The sequence below is a fragment of the Nicotiana tabacum genome, chromosome 12 (assembly GCF_000715075.1).
Source record: "Nicotiana tabacum cultivar K326 chromosome 12, ASM71507v2, whole genome shotgun sequence".
Taxonomy (NCBI): Eukaryota; Viridiplantae; Streptophyta; class Magnoliopsida; order Solanales; family Solanaceae; genus Nicotiana; species Nicotiana tabacum.
Window position 1 is genome coordinate 63,010,497 of NC_134091.1, and position 24,313 is coordinate 63,034,809.

Genomic DNA, 24,313 nt, shown 5'->3' on the forward strand with positions numbered 1-24,313 from the left:
ACTCTCTCGTCTCAACAACTACTCTTAGCCACCACTTCCGTACATGCATCGGAACCATGATAAAATAGGGATGAGAACTTAGATCAATGGCCCAAAACTGATATAATGTTATAAGGGGTCCTTTGGCGAGAATCTTTGTATTATTTTATGTTGGGCAGAATATAAAATAAAGATACAAGGATTAGAAATACATAAATTAAAACAACTAAATGACGAAACTAACCTTTCATGTGGTAACCAATATTTTATTTTGTTAAAATATAACAAATTTTAAAATATACAGTGTATAATAATTTTTAGTACAACAAACTAAAAATCATAATAAGCAATCACTATCGATCCTTATATTATCATACTAGTTACTAATCTATGTATTATTAGTCCCTATTATGTAAAATACCCTCTTTTTTGACGGTTTATATAACTGAAAATCCTTTACTATGTTGGTAGAGTACAAATTCTTTCAAAAAATTAAAATTGAATATAGTAAGCAATCAATCATACTCACAATTTGCAAAGATGTTTTGAAGTTGAAGTGAAATGTGCGATGTTGCCCCTATCTATTAATTAAGAAGAGAAGCCTCCCCAGAAAGTGTGGCTTTGGGGGGCAGTTTCATGATATTAAGAATGGGCATATACCCATTCCTATGTTTTCAGGGTTACAACATGCTAAGTTCTTATTGAGCCTCACCTTTCAGAAAATGACTATCAGCAAACAATGTACTAGTAATTATCACAGTTACAAACAATTCATGCCAGAACAATAAGACATTCAGTGCATGATGTCTCTCTTACAGCTCCTCACTTCTTTGACAGCTTCTCCTTCATCCTCTGCACTGCACTTTTAAGAGTATCATCATCTTTGCAGAAGGTAAACCTGACAAGATTCTTTCCTTCTTCTGGATTTAGATAGAATACGCTAGTTGGAATGGCTACAACACCAACTTCCTTGATCAGGTATTCGCAGAAGGCAATGTCATTTTCTAGCCCAAAAGGAGTGTGATCAACAACTACAAAATACGTTCCGCTCGAGGGGTATACTGTGAAACCAGCTGCCTTTAACCCCTCCACCAATATTGCCTTTTTGGCCGAGTAATCCCTCTTAAGCTCCTCATAATAAGAATCTGGGGCTCTAAGGGCCGTCGCTGCTGCATATTGCATCGGAGTGGATGTTGCAAAGGTAAGGTAGGAATGAGCCTGTCTTACTCCCCATGTCAAATGAGGAGGAGCAATCGCCCAACCTATTTTCCAGCCTGTTAGCGAAAATGTCTTTCCCAAAGAATTCATGGTCACAGTTCGTTCGTACATCCCCGGAAGAGAAGCAATTGAAATATGTTCCATTTCAAAGGCTAATTTGTCATATACTTCGTCAGCAAAAACTAGAATATCATTCTCAATGCACAGAGAGGCAATGGCATTGAGTTCTTCTCGAGTGAACATCTTCCCTGTGGGGTTATGAGGAGTGTTTAGAAGGATTGCTCGAGTATTCTTTGATACTGCTGCTTTTAGCTCATCAATCGGAAGAGAAAAATCTGGCGGTCTTAAAGTAATACCCTTTATCTTTGCTCCAGCCATAGATAAAGTAGCCTCATAAGAATCATAGAAAGGAGCAAACAGGATAACCTCATCACCAGGGTTTATCAAACCCAAAATGGTTGCAGCAATTGCTTCGGTGCAGCCCGAAGTCACAGTAACTTCCTTTTCAGGGTCAACCTCAAGTCCACTGTCTTTCTTGAATCTAGCAGCCACAGCAGAGTTGAGGTCTGGGACTCCATATCCTCGAGCATACTGATTTTTACCTTCCTTAATGCCTTGAATAGCTGCTTCTTTTACAAAATCAGGGCCGTCAAAGTTGGGAAAGCCCTGGCCAAGGTTTATAGCTCCATGCTTGATGGCTAGCATACTCATTTGGGTGAAAATTGTAGTTTTGAACTTCTCTAGGCGCTTAGCAACCTAAAAGAAAGAGCAAGATTACTCAATTGAAAGGCAAACAAGAACACCCAATATCTCAACACACAAAAAAAAAGAGATTATTTTTTCCTATCACTTCATGAAGGCATGATGTGCAACTGCATATCAGATTCTTCGACGATTTAATTTCTTGGGGCTGCTAAAAGAACATCAAATACAAAATTAAATCTCTAAATTTAGCAGGGAAGTCTTCTCTTTTCTTTCTAGTCAATAGATTTGTTAAAATATAAGGGACTGGCATTTGCTTCTTTATAAGATTTCATTCATTAAAAAAGGACCCAATTTACTCAAACAATTCTGTATTTACATTCCAGAGAAATGCATGGATTATTGTAGAGCTATACACGAAAGAATAAATTACAAGAATAATGAGCTCATATCAGGGAGGTTACAAGAAGGAATAATTTGAACGAAATAATGAGCTCATATCAGGGAGGTCCAATTAGTATTCAACTGGTGGTGGTGTTACGCTTGAGTACCAGATTATGCTGTCTCAAACAAGCATGTTTGTGCTTCCTAGGTTCTCAGTATACTTTGTGACAGAGATCAAGGTAGGCACAAGCGAATGTCAAAGCGAGATAGTTCAGTCGCTTGATGTTCCGCATCTTCTGCATCAAAGCAGGCTGTAATTCTAGCATGAGGTTTTATGAGAGATTAAATGTAACCAAGCATCCTCCAATTCAGGCTTATGGTCTAATATGGAACAGCAGCACTCCTTTTGTAGTAAGGACATGCTACTGCAGCATCATATGTTGAGAACATAGGATTCAGATGGCTGTTGAGATTGCCTTTCAACTGTGTTGTTCATGAGAAAGAAAGATCACAACTTTCTTAACTGGTCTCCCACCTAATATGCTTTAAGGAGCTTTCTTATTTAATACAAAAATAGCTCAAATATGCCTTTAGACTTTAATAAATGGCTTATTATGTCATCCATTAAAAGTTAGACATATTCATGCCACTAACGTTACACTATTGGCTCATATATGCCATTATCCACTAACAGAACCCTACTACTACCAGATTTTGCCACGTGGCATTATCCAACTCCTCCATCATTTACCAGCCCCCTCCCTTCTCACCCCTCTTTACGAGTGGCATATTGAGCCATTTCATTAAATTCAGTGGCATACTTGAGCCTTTTCCCTATTCCTTATATTACATAACTCTCTTGGGTAATAAATTTTGTTTATCATTCGACGCATGAATGATAAACTTATATTTTTATGTAACAAACTTATAAGGACAAGTTTGTCCCTTGTACTATAACATTATTATTTTACATGGAAAAACTATACTCTCTTATTTAATTTAATTGGACTATAAATCTAATCTAATTTTACATCATTCAAAAATTTCTCGTACATTAGCTCTTAAAAAGAATTAAAAAACACATAAAATTTATTTTTAAAAAAAGACACGAGCTTAAAAGAGAGTACATTAATGAGGTGAATTTGGGTATGAAAAGTACATTTGAGTGTGTGAATTAAGAGTATGTATGTATTTTCATGGTGGAATTTGGAATGTTGCAGTGCTTGGGACATGGTGATGACTTGGGAAAATGACATAAAATTTGTTTAGGAAAAAAAACGATAGGTTTAAAAGAGAGTACACTAATGAGGTGTAGCTAGGTATGAAAAGTATATATAAGTGTGAATTAGGAGTATGTTGTTACAATGGTTAGAACGTAGTTGTGGCTTGGGAAAAGGCTCAAATATACCACTGAACTTAATGAAAAGGCTCAAATAAGTCACTGGACTTAATGAAAAGGCCCATATATCCCACGTGTAAAGGGGAGGGGGCTAGCAAGTGATGAAGGGTTTAGATGATGCCATGTGGCAAAATCGAAGTAAAGGATGCCATGAAACATATGAGGTAGGGCAACTTGTGGTTGAGAAGATATCTCTATAAGGTTTGGAAATGTCTTTGGGAGGTCAGTGTATATGGCTAACTAAGCAATTCAAAAGTAATACTCCCTCCGTTTCAATTTATGTGAACTTATTTTTTTTTAGTCTGTGCCAAAAAGAATGACTCCTTTCCTTATTTGGAAACAATTCACCTTTATAAAATGATTTATAGCCACACAAAATATATATGCCTCATTTTACACCACAAGTTCAAAAGTCTTCTCTTTTTTCTTAAACTCCGTACCCAATCAAATAGGTTCACATAAATTGAAACGGAGGTAGTATTAAATATCCGAAAGAAGAAAAACAAGTAGAGAAAGAGTACTTAGTTCTGACATAAAAGAACAAAGGAGATATTCAAAGTTGTGTATTAGTGGTATTAAACTTATGAATCGCACATGAAGCTTCAGAGAAGAAGCAAGTCCAAATATTAGATGGGTGTGCTTGAGAAGCAAAGAGTTCTTATCAAATATATAAAGACCATAATGGACATGTATGACGAAGCGGTCACAAGTATGAGAATAGATGGAGATGTAGAGAATTTTCTAATAAGCATGGGTTTACAACAACAATTTGTCTTGAGACCACACTTACTTATCCTAGTCATGGATGAGCTAACTAAATAGTACATAATGAAATTCCAAGGTGCATAATATTTGAAACAACATTGCAATTGATGAAATAACAAGGGATGTTGAGGACATAGAGGATTTATACAACCGGACTCAACTAATTTCAGATTGAGGCGTAGTGTCAATTCTTTGTTTTTTAAATTAGCAATGGTGTCCGGCCCTTGCACTGTTGCGCACACCTCAACTATTCTACGAGATACCTGCTATCTCCCACCAACACAGGTATCTATAACTCTGTCCACCACAGGTAGACAAAAGAAATCACATAAGGTTTTTTGTCTCATTCAGGAATTAAACATGATCTCCAAGATTTGGACCCACTTCATTGAGGCATAGAGTCAACTGATTCTATTATTCTCATCTAATACTAGTACACGTTATGATCCTTGCATCTACTGTTAAATTAAGGTCATATCAAGAGTTGAGCAGCAGCTCTCCCGCAAAATACCGAGCCTAACATCCTCCATCTTCTTTCGTTGTGAAAGAGGGAGAAAAAGTAGTAACACTAACGGAAAAAAAAATAGAAGCATAAAAAGCCTCGACTTACATAGCTTCAAAAGACAATCACACAATAACTATCCTCTTCAATCGACTTTCTTGGATCCCTAAATATTTTAACTTGGAAAACCAAAATGGATTACAATTAACTTTGATGAATTACAAAATAACTTTGCCCTTCAATTGTCTATCAAATGCTAAGTCCGAAGAAAAATAAACAAATAATCTCAAAAGGGGTTACCTGCAAAGGCTTAGGGACTATCTGGGTTGACTCATCTTTAGTAGAAACAGCCTCTTTCTGTGTTGAAACGGTGGACAAATTCGCCATTGGAAAAGGGTATTTTCTGCTTCTAAAGGTGCGGGAAATATAGGGTTTGAAGCTCCTCAGCATCTCATGTGAATAATACTGAGGTGTCCAGGTACATTGGATTGGCCGAGAGATTTGCATTACGGAGAATCCCTATTTATTGGTAAAGAGCACTGTGTAACAAAGGCTCAAAAAATTCTCATGATTCGAAGTGCTCGTTTTGTGTTTTCACTTTAGAGCCATGAGATAGAGAGATTAGCTTCGATTTGTTATTGGGCGGAAATTACTTTTAGACCCTTTAATTTTGGAAACGTGTTAAATGCACCAACCATCTCACATCTTTAACCAATCATCCTCTCTTATTCCTCTCTTGTCTATAAGGAGAATCAATGCTTACACTCGTATGTACTATTCCTCTAGTTTCAAAATACAAGGGGTAGTTGGTGGCCAAAAAAAAAGGGGTAGTTAAAGGGCAAATTAGACTTTGTATTATTTGAATTTATAAATGGTTGGTATTGTTAGGTATAGATTTTTATTGTCCGATTTCAAAGGTCAGAAATATTCATTTATACCCTCTCTTATACTATAAGTCTACCATAGCCCCACGTCATAAAATTGGTTGAAAAATATTGAAAAAAATGTCGAAATTATCCCTCTGCTTTAGTAAATTATCCATGTTTGTCCCTAGTTCTATTATCAGTCAAAATACGTCCCAATCATTAAGAAAGTAGACAAAAATACCCACAACTCTAACGGTTGTCCAATGTGGCAAAGGACCCATTAACAAATAATGTCGCGTAATTAAATAACCTACAGAATTAATTCTAAATTTTTATTCTTTTTTCTTTTCTTCTTTTCTCTCTTTTTTTCCCTAACATTTGATTCCCTTGCCCTCCACCATTAGGAAAAACCCAATCCATGAAAGAATTGGGTATCTAATACTTTGCGGCGGCACCTTGAACCACACTAAGACTATCTTCCACAATCATTTTCAACCTCTGCCAACCATCTTTCTCCCACATTTCAAAGAATGGCTAGTTTTCACTATTTTTTAAAACAAAAAGGACACAAGAACTGAAATTGTTTGCTCTTTCTCTTGGTTTAGTTTATACATTGTGTAGTATTATTCAAATCAATCATATCCAATAAAGAAATAAACCAGCAAAACTGTGTGAAAGAAAATGTTGTAAACCCGTAAAGTAGATAATAACTTTTCAACCATAATGTATGGTATCAAGTGAAACAAAGTTGACAAAAAATTATAGGCCAAAACAACGATGTGGGGCGGAACCGGAGCTCCAAGGAAGCAACAGTAAATGAACAAGACAAAGTCAAAGGAGAAGATATCAAGACATTATTACAAATAACGACAGATGCCGGAGCAACATCCTGCAAGATATCGGTGGTGGAGCCACTTTCATCCCGTCTTTCTAATTTTTGTACTGATCTTTGTGTGTGTGATTTCCCGATCTACTATTTTTGGAGCCAGTGGTGCTTGCCGGCGTTTTGATTTTTTTGACCATGAGCTGGATATGGATAGGCAAGAAAGATGAATCGTGGTCAAAGAGTTTTTGGGTCTGGTGGCTTCCATAGTGTTCAGAAGAATCTAATTTCTGGTAGTGGTGGATATTTTTTTATAAGTCGCAACCTATTATGGTAGGAGGGAGAGAGATTATTTTCTAGAGGCTAGCTGGCCGGTTGATCTCGCTGGTGCGGACAACTTCTAAAGGAGATAGAGATCATTTTTTTCAGTAAAATTTTATTACCCACGATAATGGTGGAGGGCACGGAAAAGAAAAGGGAGGATTCTGATAGTAGGAAAAAGGTGAGAGAAAAAAAGAGAAAAAAAATTAGAATGAAAAATAATTATTAAGGAGAAAGGTTAGGGTGGGTTATTTAATTACGTGGCATTTTTTTTTATTGAGGGGGTCCTTTGCCACAATGGACAGCTGTTAGAGTTGGGGGTATTTTTGTCTACTTTCTTAATGGTGGGACGTATTTGGACCGATAGTAGAACTAGGGATAAACGTAGACAATTTGCTAAGGGACAAATCTGGCCTTTTTCCAAAAAATATTCCCTGCCATTAGGACCATCCACCATGGAAAAATTATCTCACGTGTCCTGACATATCCATGAGGTGGATGCCACGTGGTAATTCACCTCATCGAACCTATCCCACTTTACCCCCCCCCCTTCCCCCTCGTGTCCCCTCGCATTCTTTTAAAATAGAGTTCAATGAATCGAACCAGTAGTTCAAATGCTGAAAATACATTAAAAGTTTAAGAATTTGGTTACAAGTCACTCAATCCAATATAAACACTAACCCCTTACAAAAGAATTATTTCACTAAGTACAGAAGCTGAAATTCTAGTTTCATACTTATAATTGATACAACAACAAGGAACATAATAAAATTCTGAGCTTTGGTCTAGTGGCAAGAGTATAGCGCATGATGTGCATAAAGGGGCGAGCCTATTATCCACCCAGTTTCAAATTGCGCACCATTATCCCTCGACAATTTCTCGATTATAAAAAATTTAATACATCATGAATCAACAGCCTAAACTTCTCCCTAAAATACATAATCAAATAAATAACGGAAGAAAAGAACCCCCATGTTAAGATAAGAATGAGTCAACGACCGTGATTTTGCTTCTTTGTGACCTCTTCGTTGCTAAGGAAGTAACAGAGTGATCCCCTAAATGCCAAAATTGCATATTTGCACAAACTCTATTTCAGAGTCGATGTATTTGGTCCAAAGCTCCTTGTACTGGGTCATGGCTATGTCCAGCCAAGACTTCATATTATGTTGAAGTGAATCAAAGCAGCATTGGGGACAATTTCACTCAACAGATTTCACAAATTCAGAAACCATTTCCCTCTATCTGCCAGCAGCTGCAATCCAAGCCTATTTAATTTAAAAGAGGCACCCCATATTTCCATGGGGAGAGATTATCTGATTTCATTTAAGATCATCACATATGAGCTGATCTGATACCACCAAAGTTAGCCCTACCTTGTAGAATTAATACTACTATTCTATTAGTTTTCATTTGTACTGATTACTGATATTGTTTTTTTATTTATTTTTCTTTTTCCATTATTTTTCTACTTTTTAGGTTCTTCGTACTATCTTTTTGGCCTCTATTGATATTATTGTTCTATTGTCTCTTTTCATCTTTTTGTGCCGAGGGTCTAACAACCTCTCTACCCCGCAGAGTAGGGATAAGGTCTGCGTACACACTACCCTCCCCAGATCCCATTTGTGAGATCACTACTAAAAATCTGCTAAAAACCGATCAAATATTTCCGACCAACGTTGGTCTGTCAAAAAAAGCGACCAAAAACCGTCCAGCTTGGACGGAAACTGAAAAAAAAATGATATTTTTTTAAACTAAATACCGACCAACGTTGGTCGGTAAATTGGTCAACGAATTGACCCAGCTGGTCAGACAAGAAAATTTTGGATTACCGACCAACATTGGTCGGTAATCTGGACCAAATATTTTATAATATTTAAGAATTTATATTTAAAATTACCGACCAACGTTGGTCGGTTAATGTAGGGGAAGCATTTACCGACCAACTTTGGTCGGTAATTGTTATTTTCTGCAAAATAACCGACCAAAGTTGGTCGGTTATTACGTCAACATTGGTCAAACTTTCGAATTACTTTTATATTTACTATCTAAATAATATAAATATAATTCGTTAACACTTTTATAATACAAATAATGAATACACTAACATATACTATATATAACATGCTATATATGTAGTTAAAGTAGTACAACGAAGCGTGTTATATATATATATATATATATATATATATATATATAGAGGTATAGCCGTATATATATAAGAATACGAAGCGCTAGGACCACGGGGTCGGGTTCTTTTAGGGATAGACTTGTGAAGATCCTAATTAGTATATATAATTTATCATCAAATATATCTATTTGTAAATTGATTCATCGACTTATAACTTACTTAGATGCATCGATGAATATTAAAAACAAAACGTTTGACCTATATCGACTAATAGTAAAAACAAAACGTCTCGACCTATATCGATTAATCTATGCCATGCATTATTAGTGATGAATGAATGAAAAATAAAAGAATTAATACTAAACATCTTTGACATATATATATATATATATATTAGTATTAAGTAAACGAGTTAAATTAATAGGTTTGGCCGAAATATGCAAAAACGAAAGAAGCTATTAGTATTAAGTAAACGAGTTAAATTAATAGGTCAAACATGGTCAAACTTTAACAAGCTATATATATATACACACTAACATATACTATAACAAGTTATATATATAGTTAAAGTATTACAATGAAGTGTGTTTGTGTGTGTGTGTGTGTGTGTGTGTGTATATATATATATAAGAACACGAAGCGCTAGGACCACAGGATCGGGTTCTTTTAGGGATAGACTTGGGAAGATACTAATTAGTATATATACTTTATCATCAAATATATCTATTTGTAAATTGATTCATCGACTTATAACTTACTTAGATATATCGATGAATATTAATCGATGATTCATCAAAACGTCTCGACCTATATATCGATTAATCTATGTCATGCATTATTAGTGATGAACGAATGAAAAAAGAAGTTATTAGCATCAATTACAATATAGTGTATGTGTGTGTGTGAGAAATTACTCACATACTTAATTATAACTTAGAAAATTTACTTAGATAGATGCTATTATAATTTATTAAAATTAAATAGTTAATATAATTATTTATAAAGATTATGCTTATAGTTTATAATTATTTATAATAATTGTATAGTTAAATAAAATAAATGCTTGTAGTTTATAATATATTTTTTTATAGTTTATAATATTTTAAGAAAAAAAATACAAAAAAAAGAATTTAATTTTTTTTTTAAAAAAAACCAACCAAAGTTGGTCGGTTTTTTGGTCAAACGGTCAACACTTAATGTACCGACCAAAATTACTGACCAACTTTGGTCGGTAATTCTGAAATCAGAATTGAAAAACGGGGGAACCCCCATTTCTCTCTTATTTTTCCCTCTCCTTCTCTATTTCCCTCACTCAAAACCTTCCCCTCTCCCGCGTCGCCACCGCCCAGCCGTCGCCGCGCTGTCACCGTCGCCCCTGCCACTGCCACTACCGCCCCTCTCCTCCTCTCCTTCTCCATCTCCTAAAAATTCTAGGTTTGAATTACAACCCATTTATTTATTATTTCTAGGTTTTGTTAATTAGTTATGAATTAGTTTCAATTGATTAGTGTTTCAATTATTTGAACATTGTATTTTATTGAGGATTAGGGTTTAGGTCTTGTTTTAATTAGTTTTATTAACTAATTAGTTTTGTTAATTAGTCAATTAGTTATAAATTAGTTTTAATTGATGAGCGTTTCAATTTTGAGTTTGTATTGTCTTGAATAGTTTAGTTAGTATTGAATTATTAACTTTGTATTGTCTTGAATAGATTGTAGAATAAATTAATTTGTTCTTGTGAATCGAACTTTTAGGGTATGAGTTGAATTTCTTTAGTTTAGTTAGTTTATGTTTAAACTCGTAGGATATGAATTGAAATTTTAGTTTTTAGGATTTGTTCTTGTGAATTGAACTTTTAGGATATGAATTGAACTTTTAAGATATGAATTGGACCTTTTGGATATGAATTGAACTTTTAGGATATAAATTGGTGTAATTAGGAAAAAATAATTATCTTGAATTAACTAAAAAGATATAATTAATTTATAATTGTAGAATAAATTAATTTGTTCTTGTGAATCGAAGTTTTAGGGTATAAGTTGAATTTCTTTAGTTTACTTAGTTTATGTTTAAACTCGTAGGATATGAATTGAAATTTTAGTTTTTAGGATTTGTTCTTGTGAATTGAACTTTTAGGATATGAATTGAACTTTTAATATATGAATTGGACCTTTTGGATATGAATTAAACTTTTAGGATATAAATTGGTGTAATTAGGAGCCAATTATTATCTTGAATTAACTAAAAAAGATATAATTAATTTATAATTGTAGAATAAATTAATTTGTTCTTGTTTTATTTGTATAGATGGAACATCGTACTTGGATGTACAATAGGAATTATCCTAATCGACGGGGATTGCGGGAGGATTTTGTAGAAGGGGTTGATGACTTTATTAGACATGCAATGTCACTTCCACCATACCAAAGTGAAGGAGTAATTAGGTGCCCTTGTGTCAGGTGCGATTGTATGAAGTTTAAAAAATCGGAGGAAGTTAAGCTTCATCTTTATAGGAAGGGGTTTATAGAGAATTACTTTGTGTGGACTAATCATGGAGAGATTGATGGTAGCCGTGGGATATTTCATAACATGGTTGTTGGTGAAAGTAGGTCGGTGGAGAATACAAATCTTGATTCTAGAATTTAGGATTTGGTTGCGGATGCTTTTAGGATGCACTTTGGGGGTGAGCCCAATAAAAATGTTGAACAAACTCCTAATGATGACACAAAATAATTTTATGAACAGTTAGAGGAAGCTAGTCGTCCACTACGTGAAGGAAGTCCGCACTCTGAGCTGTTTGTTGCAGTTAGATTACTAAGTATCAAATCTGATTGGAATATTTCTCAAGCAGCCATGGACTCTTTCATTGACCTTATGAATGAACTAGTTGACCCTAATATCAACTTACCTGGTGATTTCTATAAGGCAAAGAGATTGGTTTCTAAGTTAGGACTTTCATCAATGAGAATTGATTGTTGTGAAGATGGTTGCATGTTATATTATAAAGATGATACAACTTTAGACAATTGTAAATTTTGCGAAAAGCATCGTGGAATATTTCTCAAGCAGCCATGGACTCTTTCATTGACCTTATGAATTAAGTAGTTGACCCTAATATCAACTTACCTGGTGATTTCTATAAGGCAAAGAGATTGGTTTCTAAGTTAGGACTTTCATCAATGAGAATTGATTGTTATGAAGATGGTTGCATGTTATATTATAAAGATGATACAACTTTAGACAATTGTAAATTTTGCGAAAAGCATCGTTTCAAGAGGCTTTCCAGCGGGAATATGGTCTCTGTCAAGGCGATACATTATTTACCTCTTATACCTAGGTTAAAGAGGTTATATGCGTCGATGAGTTCTGCTCCTCATATGAGATGGCACTTTGAAAATAGAAGACCACTTGGTGTTATGTGTCATCCTTCAGATGGAGAAGCTTGGAAGCACTTTGATAGGACATATCCAGATTTTGCTAGTGAACCAAGGAACATTCAGTTAGGTCTGTGTGCGGATGGCTTCACGCCTTTTTTTATATCTGCAACACCATATTCATGTTGGCATGTCTTTCTTACACCTTATAATCTACCACCTGAGTTGTGTATGACTAGTCCATATATATTCTTAAATTGTATTATCCTCGGTTCACGTAATCCGAAAAGTTTGATTGATGTATATTTGCAACCTTTGATTGATGAGCTAAAACAATTGTGGTATGATGGTGTTGAAACATATGACATATCAACCAAGCAGAATTTCAATTTGCGTGCTAATTTAATGTGGACTATTAATGATTTTCCTGCGTATGGAATATTGTCTGGGTGGATGACTGCTAGGAAGCTAGCTTGTCCTTACTGCATGGAAAATAGTAAAGCGTTCACTTTGAAACATGGCCGAAAGTGTGAATGATCCATTATATCCACCAATGTCCATATTCAATCAACCAGGCCGATGTTCTAAGGATGTTAGAAAGATAAGTTTGAGTGATATGGAGTACAAGTCAGCTACACTTCATGTGTTGCTAAATTGTCCCGAAGTTGTACCATTTCTCAAGTAAGTATTGATTTATTAGTTATCAAAATGTAAAATTTACTGTGACTACATATTGATGCAACTACTAAAAATATTTGATATATCACAGTCACTTCGTGGGTCAATTTGGCTATGATGCTGTATATATGAGATTTGATACGTGGTTCAAACAGTTTGTAAGTGTATATATAGTGAATGTATAAAAATTGATTCATAAGTTGTGCTAACTTATGAATTTTTTAACACTATGTAGGTAAATAATCCAAATAATGGTGTAAATCAATTTTTAAAAGATATATCTTGGGGACCTGGACTTCAGGTCACAACAATGTCTAAGTACATAGTGAATGGTTATAAGTTTCGTACAGAGGATTGCTCTAAAAATAAAAATAGTAACAACAACGGGGTGTGAGTTCAAGGTGGTGATGACAACCAAGTTGGAGATATTGATTATTATGGTGTGGTCAAGGAAATATTACAACTAGAATATACATGTTGGCCATATAAGAAATTGATACTCTTTAGATGCAAGTGGTTTGACCCAAATCCAACAAGAGGTACAAGAGTACACAACCAATACAACATAATTGAGGTTAATCATGAGGGAGTATGATCGCTATGATCCTTTCATAATTGCACATAACGTTAGGCAAGTGTATTATGCTCCTTATCTATTGCGGCGGAATAAGTCCGATTGGTGCGTTGTAATAAAAACTAAGCCTGTAGGTAGGGTGGAAGTTGAGAATGTGTTAGATGTTGCATATCAAAACGATATCTCCAATGTTCACCAAATAGTGGATGATCAGTTAGAAAATGATTTGGAACATCCTGAACGCATATTGGAAGAAGTTGATATAAATAAAGTAACAATTATAGAAAATAAGGACGAAGAATCAACTGATGAAGCTCAAACAAGTGAGGACGAAGAATTCTCGGACGAGGAACAATACGTCGATGAGGATTAAAAAGTTAGTTTTTTAAAGCACTCTCGTTTTATAGCTAGTTTCTTATATGTTTCAATCTAAATGTGTATTATATTATGCAGATGGCAGGCAAGGGTCAAGGTAACAATGACCCTACTAGTTCTCGGGGTCGAGAAAAGGGTAGGAAGGGAAAGAGGAGGGTAGAAAATAATACTCCCTCTTGTCCACCCTTTTCAGAGATGCCTATGTCTTATCCTCCACCACACGGCTATACTGAGCTGCCATAACATCACGAGCCGTACACCTTCATTCAGACACCAAGTCTTCCATCACAGGGCCATAGGACTATACGTCCGACATACAGTCCAGCTGCCTCACAGCCATCTGCATCGCAGCCATCTACATCACATCCACATGGATCACATCCCTACATATCACAGCCACATGGATCACATCCATCCATGTCACAGCCACTCGGGTCACAGCCATTGGTATCATATCCACTTGGGTCGCATCCAACTATGTCGCAGTCACAGGGATCGCAACCATCTTCATCATCGACTCTATCTATTGCAGGCCTTCGCCTGCGAGGCAGTAGCTCTGACCCGCCTACACCGTCTTCACATGCCTCTGATACACATGCTTCGGATGGTGATGACGAGGTAGTGCATTATGATCGATATGGCAGGATCATCATAGTCCCTGAGGGTGATGGGTAAGTGTTATTCATTATTTTTGCGTCTATTGATTTGTAATATTTTTACTAAGATATTAATGTGTTTTTATTGTTAAATTGCAGGTTCAGGCCGGGTAATAAGACTACGAAGATAATCACCAATGCCATCAGAAAGCTTTATGATGGCCCTTATGCGACTTGGACTGATTGCCCATTCTCACTGAAGGAGCAAATTTTCAATCAATTTAAGGTATAAATGTTCTTTTAAACAGTTTAATAATTTATATTTATGATGTTTTCATCTAATATTTAACTTTTGAAATACAGAGCAAGTGTGTATGGGAAGACCGCTATAGCGCGGAAGTGGCTGCAAATTTTCATCATAAAGCTCGCAAGAGATTGGCGGATGCTTTCTCGGATGCTAGAAAGAAGAACAAGAGGCCTGGCTGATTACTTGAGAATTTGTGAAATAATTTACAAAGGCAATGGCTTACCGCAGAGTTCTTAGAGAGGAGCGAAAAAGGAAAGAAAGCTCGTGCATCCGAGAAGGGAGGCTCCTTGCACACTGGAGGTGCGATCAGCCTAGGGACAATAAAAATAAGATTAGTACGCAATTGCTTAAATTATTTTACTTTTTTAAGTATATCTATTCTGTTTATTAACTAAATTAATTTGTTTTCAGGAAAAGAAGTATGGGCGTCCAATGAGTCATGATGAGCTATTCAAGGAGACGCATATTGTGAAGAAGAAGAAAGAGGGGGATCAAGATAGGTGGTTCGAGGACCGGGCCTCGACTGCATATGTAAGCTTTCAATTTTCTTTAAGTATTATAATTTACTTTTATAAAATTTTTAAAATACTGATTTAATTTAAAATAATATAGGGTCGCTACCAAAGTAACGTGGAGGAATTCATCCGTAGTCATCCAGCTGGTGAATCGGGTGAGCCAACCCAACCTTCGGACGAGGATGCTGAAAGACTATGGTTGGAGTCTATTGGCGGTCCAAAATAGGGGAAGGTATACGGGCTTCCTACTAAAAACTTCCATCACTATAAGTGTGGAATGCGAGGAATAGGGACTTCCTCGCAAGGCGAGCAACTTAATAGGGAGAGCCTCTCCGCTATGCGGGAGACAGTGACAAAGCTCACATCCGAGCTAGAAGCGGCCAAGGAAAGAGAAAGGCTTAGAGATGCTCAATTCCTTAGCATGCAAGCTCAGATCAGAACTCTCCTATCTAGTGGAGCTTTTCCGTTGCCCCGATCTCATGAGTCATCTCCAGAGGGTCGACCTCCACGTGATCGTTTCTCCCATCCTGCTCGTGATCGTTCCTCCCGTCCTCCCCGTGATCGTTCTTCTCGTCCTCCACAAGACTGTTCTCTATATCGTCTTGTAAATGAAAGTTTATCAGACGGTGATGATGATGTTGTAGAAAATACCCCTTGACTTTTATTTACTTTGAACTAGACAAATAGAACCAGTTTTGAACTAGTTGTAATTAGTTTTAACTTGGTTTTGGATTTTTATGTTCAATTGAACTTTAATTTGTTAGTTTTAAAGTATTTATTGAATATTTTGGTGGTTGTTGTTGTTGTTGTTGTTGTGTTGTTGTTGTTATTAGGTGTATTGGTATGCTGGCAGGTGGTGTAGCTGCCAAAATATGCATTTTATGCCAAAATTAAACCCAGAAAAACCGACCAAAGTTGGTCGATTTTTAATAAAAAAATAAATTATTTCAAAATACCGACCAAAGTTGGTCGGTTAATGAACATTGAATTTTCAGAATTCAACATTACCGACCAACTTTGGTCGGTATTTTGCCTGCACTGTTGAGATTACCGACCATAGTTGGTCGGTAATGTTTAATTTTAATTATTTAAAAAATATATATATTTTCAATTATCGACCAAAATTGGTCGGTATTTTAAAATTTTAATAATTAATAAAAAAAACATAATTTAGTTGAATTGACCAACTTTAGTCGGTAAAATTAAATTAATAAAATATGTTTCCGACCAAAGTTGGTCGGTAAGTACTTAAACTTGTCAGATGGTCGTTTTAAGCTACCGACCATCAAAACACCGTCCACACCCTAATGGTCGCGTTTTGGTCGGTAATTGGCCATAACCGACCAACTTTGGTCGGTTTCTTTGATCGGTTTTTAGCGAATTTCTAGTAGTGACATAGGGTTGTTGTTGTTTCCTTCCACAAATTTGATCATGGTTTCTTCTTGCTTTTTATTATGCCTTAGTGGCCCGTATTCGAAGAGCTCGAATATAACACTAACAAAATCTTTACTAGCTTTTCTATTATACTTGTGTTGTTTTCACTATTCCGACATTACATTGCTATTTTGTACGCAATTTAGAGTCAACCTGTGCTGCTAGTGTCCTTTCTCTCGATTTTTAGGATTTTCTCTTAGCATGTACGCTTATCAATGCTTTATCATGATACTTTGTTGGTTCTCTTATGTCAAATTATTCTTTTCGTTTCAATATTTCCTATGACCATTGTTGCACTTGAAGATTGAAGCCTAAATTTAATTTTGAACCTCTTAATTCGAATTAGGACCCAAACCTTAAAATCGACTCTATCAAGGTTGTATATAATTCAATTACGAGCTCTAAATCTTCCACGTGTAGCATTGTTCTTATATCCTGATTCAATAGCATTATGTTCATCGAATCCTGATTCAAATTTCAAAGTTATTATTATCCTCAAGCTTTGTTCTTTCTTCAATTTCTTCGAACTAATTAAGTTGTGATTCGAGAAACATTTCTATGTATTGCAGTGTAGAGATGGTAGAGAATTTGATGCGAAGTGATTCCATTACTTTATATATAGAGAGATAGAGAGAGAGTAATGAGATTGAAATTGCATGTCCATTAAGTAATTTGCATTTGATTGGAGTTAGTGTGCAAAAGCAGGTATTTTGCGGGTCTGTGTTCATTTGCTACTTTCCTGCAGGATCTTAAATTTTCTGTCAAAATCACAAATTGGCTTTTGCAAATGAATATATTAAGTAAATTAACCTGCGCACTGATCTGCCTCGGTATGCTGTTTGAACCAAAGTTTTTTTTTTCTTGATAATTTTTGTTAAGATCTCTCATTCGTGTATTCTTGATTTGAACTAGAGGTGTTTATTGGACGAGCTAGACCGGGCTGGTCATGGAAAAAAATTACCCGTCCAATTAGTGTGGCGGGCTGGGTAGTGGGCTGGAGTTCCAGATTGGTAGTGGGCTGGGTAATTTCGGGTTTAGATGGGCCCATCTAGGTTCGAGCCTATTTGGATTGAACTGGGTCGGGTTTTTTAAAGTGTATTATGATTTTCTATTCAATGTAATTGATACTTGAGTTTTAACAAACGTCTAAATTATAAAATAATTATTTTAAGACATAAACTTAAACTTTTAAACTTTAAAGTCTAAAATTTTAAAATTTAAAATTGAAATTAAGTGGTAATATTTAATAAAACCAATATGTAAGGATCAAACTTAATAGGCTTTTATTTTATTGCATAATAATACTTCAAATTAACTTGCAAGTTCTATTTTGAATTTTTTATTTTTTAACTTGCAAATTAAAAGTTTACAACAATTATAAAAAAAAAAAGAGTACATCACATGCTTTGCATCATTTTTGTAAGTTCTTCCATGTCAACATGAGGTTCTTGATTTCAGTCATTGCTTGAATCGGAATCATAAACCATTATATCTTCAATTTCTTGGTTCTCCAGTTCATCTACCTTTTAATGTCCTTGATTTCGTCGTTCTGATCTTATTCAATCTCTGAAGCACAATAGAACTTCCAACGCATTGCTACCCAAAGGGTGACAGGTATCTCCTAGCCTTGCTTGGCCAAATGCGCTCTGTGATGCAACTATTAAAATCGACAAGTTTAGCACATTTCAAGCCATGACCGAAAATACAGGAAATTGATTTGAGTTGGTCTTCCACCAAGCTAGCGGTAGAAATTATTTTGTGCGGCGCTCTGATGCCTTTTGCAAGTAGAATTGGCGTTCATCAATATTCCTGCTACTGGGTTATGCTCACTTAGTCTAGACCAAAATAAATAATCTTCAACACCGTCATCTTCCTCTATAGCACTGGATGCGGATGCAGATGTAGAAACCGAATATGAAGGAATATTTACATTTGCATCTACAGCAGAAGAAGCATGAACAATGTTAGCATAATAGTTATATAAAGCTTGTAAATGTTTGTGTTGATCATAAATGCAAGTGTCAATATCAAGGGGTTTCAGTTGGTCCAATATCCATATATACATTTAAAGCATTGATTAATTGGCAACAAGTAACTTGATAGAAGAGTATAAAATAATACCAATTAGGTAAATAGGGGGAATAGGTGTAACGACCCGATCAATCGTTTTGAGAATTTGCATTTTGTTCGGTGGCTTGAGGCCATGAATAGCTTCATATGGCATATTGTGACTTGGGAGTATCGTCGGTTTTGGTCTTTGAGCTGTTCGGAATTGGATTTTTAAGAATGATTCTTAACTAGGAAATTTTAAGTTGGAAGAGCTGACCAAGTTTGACTTTTGTGAATTTGACCCCGGATCAGAGTTTTGATCGTTCCGTTAGCTTTCGATGGTAATTCTGGACTTGGGTGTATACCCGAATTTGTATTTGGAGGCTTCTAGAAGGTTTTGGCTATAATTAGCGAAAGTTGGCAATTTAAAGGTTTGGAAAGTTCATAGGTTTGACCAGGAGTTAACTTTGATGATATCGGGAATTTTGAAAGTTGAAAGTTTAAAAGTTCATTTAGTTCGATTTGAGGTGTGATTCATAATTTTTATGTTGTTATGGATAATTTGAGGCCTCGAGTAGGTTCGTGTTATGTTTCGGGACTTGTTGATGTGTTTGGACGGGGTCCCGAGGGGCTCGGGTGAGTTCGGGGTGATTTTGGATCATTTCGGAGTTGCATGCGTTATTGGTGTGCTACTGATTTATAGTGTTTCAATTCTTCTTCGCGATCGTGAAGATACGGCCGTGATCGCATGGTGTATTATGGGAGCTGGCTGATTTTCTTCATCACGTACGCGACTGGATGATCAAGTTTGCGTAGCTTTTTGAGGCCTAGGGCATCGCGTTCGCAATGTTGTGTCGCGTTTGCGTATCAGCGAGGAAGCTAGAGGCTTTGTTCATAGCGTTCGCGTAGGAAGCGATGCGTTCGCAAAGGTCTATGGCAGCGGTGTTCGTCGTATTTGCGAGGGTTGTACCGTGAATGCGAAGAGTTATTTTGTGTCTGTGCATTTTTGTTCATCGCGAACGTGAGGGTACTTCTGCGTTCGCGAAGGTTATCCCTGGAGCAGATCTATAAGTACTCTATTTCGGACCTTTGAGTTATTTTATCACATTTTGAGTAAGGGAGCTCGGATTTGGGAGATTTTGGAGAGAATTTTTACCACATGGATTGGGATAAGTACTTTCTACTCGGATTTAATTATATTCATGATTCTATCTTCGATTTTGGAATTTGATTGATGAATTTAAAAGGGAAATTGGGGGTTTTTTGTCTAAACTTTCCTAAAGTAAATAATTGAGTTTTGAACATAGATTCGGAGTCGGATTTGAGTGAAATTTGTATGGTTGGACTCATATTCGAATGGGTTATCGGAATTTATAAATTTTGTCGGGTTCCGAGGTGCGGGCCCAGGTTTGACTTTTTGGTTGACTTTGAATAATTGATTAACAATTCGATCTTTATCGTTTGGATTTGTTTCCTATGGCATTATTTGGTATTTTTGAGTTACTTTTGGCTAGTTTCAAGCCGTTCAGAGGTTGATTTGCATGGGATGGAATTTCTAGAGTATCGGTTGGTTTGCTCGGTATTTGACTTGGCTTGCTTGAGGTAAGTAACATATCTAAACATGGATTTAAGGATAAATATCCCTGAGAATAATGATATTTGAGATGGGTTGGGGTGACGCACGTGCTAGGTGACGGACGCGGGTGCCTGCATCGAGGATTCATGATCCGGGTAGTTTTTAGGCTATTATATGCCTTGTTTTGCTATCATGCTTCCTTGATATCATGTTTTCTCCATTTATGTGACTACGTGGGATATTATTCATGCGAGAGATCATGCCTAGGCTACCTGCTCAATTGTTTGAGACACGATAAGGTTATTTTCGCCATGTTAAGCTATTTTCCTTAGTCGTAGTCACATTGTACAGTCATGATAGTTACATCTCCATGTTATATCTCTGTTTTTGTGCACTTTTGATATGCTGTTGCACATATTATTTATGTCCTTGTACGTGACACGAGTTTGAACTATATTTGAGGCATATTGTGATATTCAGTGTAATATTATTAGATTGTGTTTCTGTGAGATGTATGCATATTGAGACATGAGCGGATTGATGAGTGATGTGGGCCATAGATCCGTATTGATATGGATATATGGATCGGGTTGCACGTCATAACGGTTATATTGATATTAAGGTGACGCGTATGCCAGGCCCCACATTGGGCTAAGCTGTACTGATTTGAGGCTATGCATGCACCAGTCCCCACTATTTGGGCTATATGATTATGATTAGCACTTGGGTAGGATCTGCCTCTCCAGAGTCTGACATACTAGCAGTGGGTACAATCACAATGTTATATACACGTGCTCGATGATGGGTAGTTATGCCAGACACCCATACAGTGCTAAGTGTGATTATTTTGATTAATCCACGACGATACTATTGATTTGGCATATATTTATTGTGTGTGATCAAGTGGGGCATTTGAGATAGGCACTTGGAGTGTGCTAAGATTGTGTGTACTTAGTGATTTCACTGTGAGACTGATTACTTGACATGTATATTTGACATGTAAGCATAGAGATATACCTTCCTCATGCTAGGTAGTGATAAGACATTTGATAACCTGACATATATATTTGACATGTAGGCATAGAGATGCATTTTTCTTATGCTAACTGATAAATGAAAAGTCTTATCTGGTATAGTAATTGGAAAACACATAGTTCTTTTTGATAAACTCATGTTTAATTGCTTTCAGTGGTAAGATTTATGCTTGGACTGTTATACTTGAAAAGCATGTCTATTTTTCTGCATCTGTGAACGAGCTGAGCATTACATCTCTTGAGTCATATACCTTTAGTGTCTTCACTATACTGTTATGAATCCCTATTGGCTATTGGTAATGGATACTGACATTCTTCCAAGCTTGTCACTACTTTCAAACTGAGGTTATGTTTATTACTTATTGAGTACATGGGATCGATTGTACTTATACTATACTTCTGTACCTTGCTTGCAGATCTTGGAGCTGATGTTACTGTGTATGTCGGGAGCTGATATTGAAGATGTACCTACGTTCTGGTTATAGCTGCCATTTTTCATTGGTAGCTTTAGATTTCTAAATTTTGTTTATGTATATTTCAGACATATGGTGTATTTATTTCGTACCAACTTTTTAAGTTCTATATCTTAGAAGTTCATGACTTGTACTACTAATCCTTGAGGGTTTGTATAGAAATTCAGTCATTTTACTCATTTACTTTTATTATTCTCATATGAGTTATGTTGAATATTACTTGGCTTACCTAGCGGGCTGGGTTAGGTTCCATCACGACTAGTTAGATTTTGGGTCGTGACAATAGGATAGAAATGTTTCTTAAATTTTTCTAGCCTAAATTCAACAGCGGGATGTATCCTTCTTTCTTCTTAAAATTATTGAGTAAAAGAGAAGTTTCAACTATATGTACTAAACCATTTGCAATAGTAGGATAATAAGCTATAGGAAACTCAAGTGTAGCTACATAAAATTTTGGTAAAAATTTAACAACATCTTCAATGACATTTCAAGTACTAGATGTTAGCAAACGGTTAGGATTAGTACAATAAGAATTAGCAACTTCAGTTATAGACATTCTATATTTATAACAATATGTTAGAAATAAATAACTATAATGTCACCTAGTAACTATTTCTTCAGGCATGAGTCCTGGTCATAGTCTATATTGTTCACATTTATCCTTAAATGCATTTAATCTAGCACTCCTATTATTTTCTTGAATTACACCAACAACTCTTCTAACTAAAGTAATTTCTTTTAAATAATTCAAGGCCACTCTTAACAATTAAATTATAAATATGACATGCACACCTAACATGAAATATTTCAAGAAGTGATGGGGCTAACTACAATTTTAACAGTGAAATAGTAGCATTGTTATTAGAAGCATTATCAAAAGACATACACAAAACTTTTTCTTCAAGATTGTAAAATACAGCAACTTAATGGATAACATTACTTATAAATACAATAGTATGACTTTAATATTCATCATATTTAAAAGAAATAATACATTTTTGCATATAAAAGTTATCATCTATCCAATGGTATGTAACAGTCAAATATTTATTTCCATTAATAGCACGACCAATATAAGAACTAAGAGTTTGACAACCCGATAGGTCGTTTTGAGTACTAGCTCCTTTTTCTGTGTTCCGAGACCTCTCATACCTTCATTTGAATCTATATGACTTGCGTGCATGGTCTGTGTCGTTTCTCGGAAAGCTTTTATGTGAAAGTTTGAAGAAAACGTGATTTTTGATATAAAATGAGGCTAGAGTTGACCATGCTCAACGTTCTTAGTAAACAACCTCGAATTAGTATTTTGACAATTTTGATAGATTCGTACGATGTTTTTGGACTTGTACGCATGTTTGGTTGGAGTCTCGGGTGACCCAAGCGCGTTTCAACTCATTATGTGAAAAATTGAAAAAATAAGTTTTAAATTTGAAATCTTGAGTCTTGATGGTCGATTCTTTATATTTGATGTTATTTTTATGATTTAAGTTAGCAAGTGAGTTTGCATGATCTTATTACACTTGTGTACATGTTCGAATTAGAGTGTAAGGTGCTCAGATGAGTTTCAGATGTGTCTTGGTATGTGTTGAACAGCTGATGCAAAATCTGGTGCCTCATACCTGCAGATCTCGCAAATGCGAGGTACTGCTCGCAAATGTGAGCCTTAGATTTGCTAGTGACTGCTCGCATTTGCAAAGGGGGCTGGGGAAATGGGCACTTCACAATTGTGAAGTTTAGGTCGCAAATGCTGACGGCAAGAGCTCTGTAATTGCGATATGTGTGTCATATTTGCGACACTTGGGAATGTTGGACAACTTCGTAAATGCAAAGTTTTGATCGCATTTACGAACATGGAGGTTGTCTCAAATTCGAGGCTTTTGCCACAATTGCGACTTCTGAGGGCTGTGACAGTAATCACATTTGCGATAAGTCGTTCACGTTTGCGAACATCGAAATTTTTGAAGAGGATTTTCTTCCCAAATTCATTAGTAAGCAACTTTAACTAGTTTTCAATCAATTTTAATTACTTTTCATGCATCTTAACATCAAATCTATGAATTTAAAAGTATAAATTAGGTGTTTTGGGTAGAATTTAGGAAGTTTATAAAATTGAGATTTAGACCTCGAATTGAGGTCGAATTTCGAAAAAATCACATAACCGGGCTCGGGGGTGAATGGGTAGTCGGGATTTGGTCCGAATCTCGGACTTCTAGCAAGAGAGCCCGGGGTTGACTTTTGTTT

At 35.8% G+C, this 24,313-nt stretch overlaps 1 protein-coding gene across 1 annotated transcript; it reads right to left on the minus strand.

Annotated features, from left to right (window-relative positions):
- Positions 1 to 522: 522 nt before the first annotated feature.
- LOC107793207 (uncharacterized) lies at positions 523 to 5,666 on the minus strand. The gene is made up of 2 exons (XM_016615504.2): positions 5,250 to 5,666; positions 523 to 1,953 (listed from the first exon to the last, which is right to left on the minus strand). The coding sequence occupies exons 1-2, from the start codon at positions 5,454 to 5,456 to the stop codon at positions 802 to 804; spliced, it is 1,359 nt and encodes a 452-aa protein (XP_016470990.1). The 5' UTR covers positions 5,457 to 5,666; the 3' UTR covers positions 523 to 801.
- Positions 5,667 to 24,313: the final 18,647 nt, after the last annotated feature.

Bases quoted from the DNA above. Each gene is read 5' to 3' on its own strand.
- LOC107793207 (XM_016615504.2), bottom strand. From the start codon at position 5,456: ATGCAAATCTCTCGGCCAATCCAATGTACCTGGACACCTCAGTATTAT. The intron at 1,954-5,249 runs GTAACCCCTTTT...TCTTTCTTTTAG, and splicing joins TAGTCCCTAAGCCTTTGCAG to GTTGCTAAGCGCCTAGAGAA.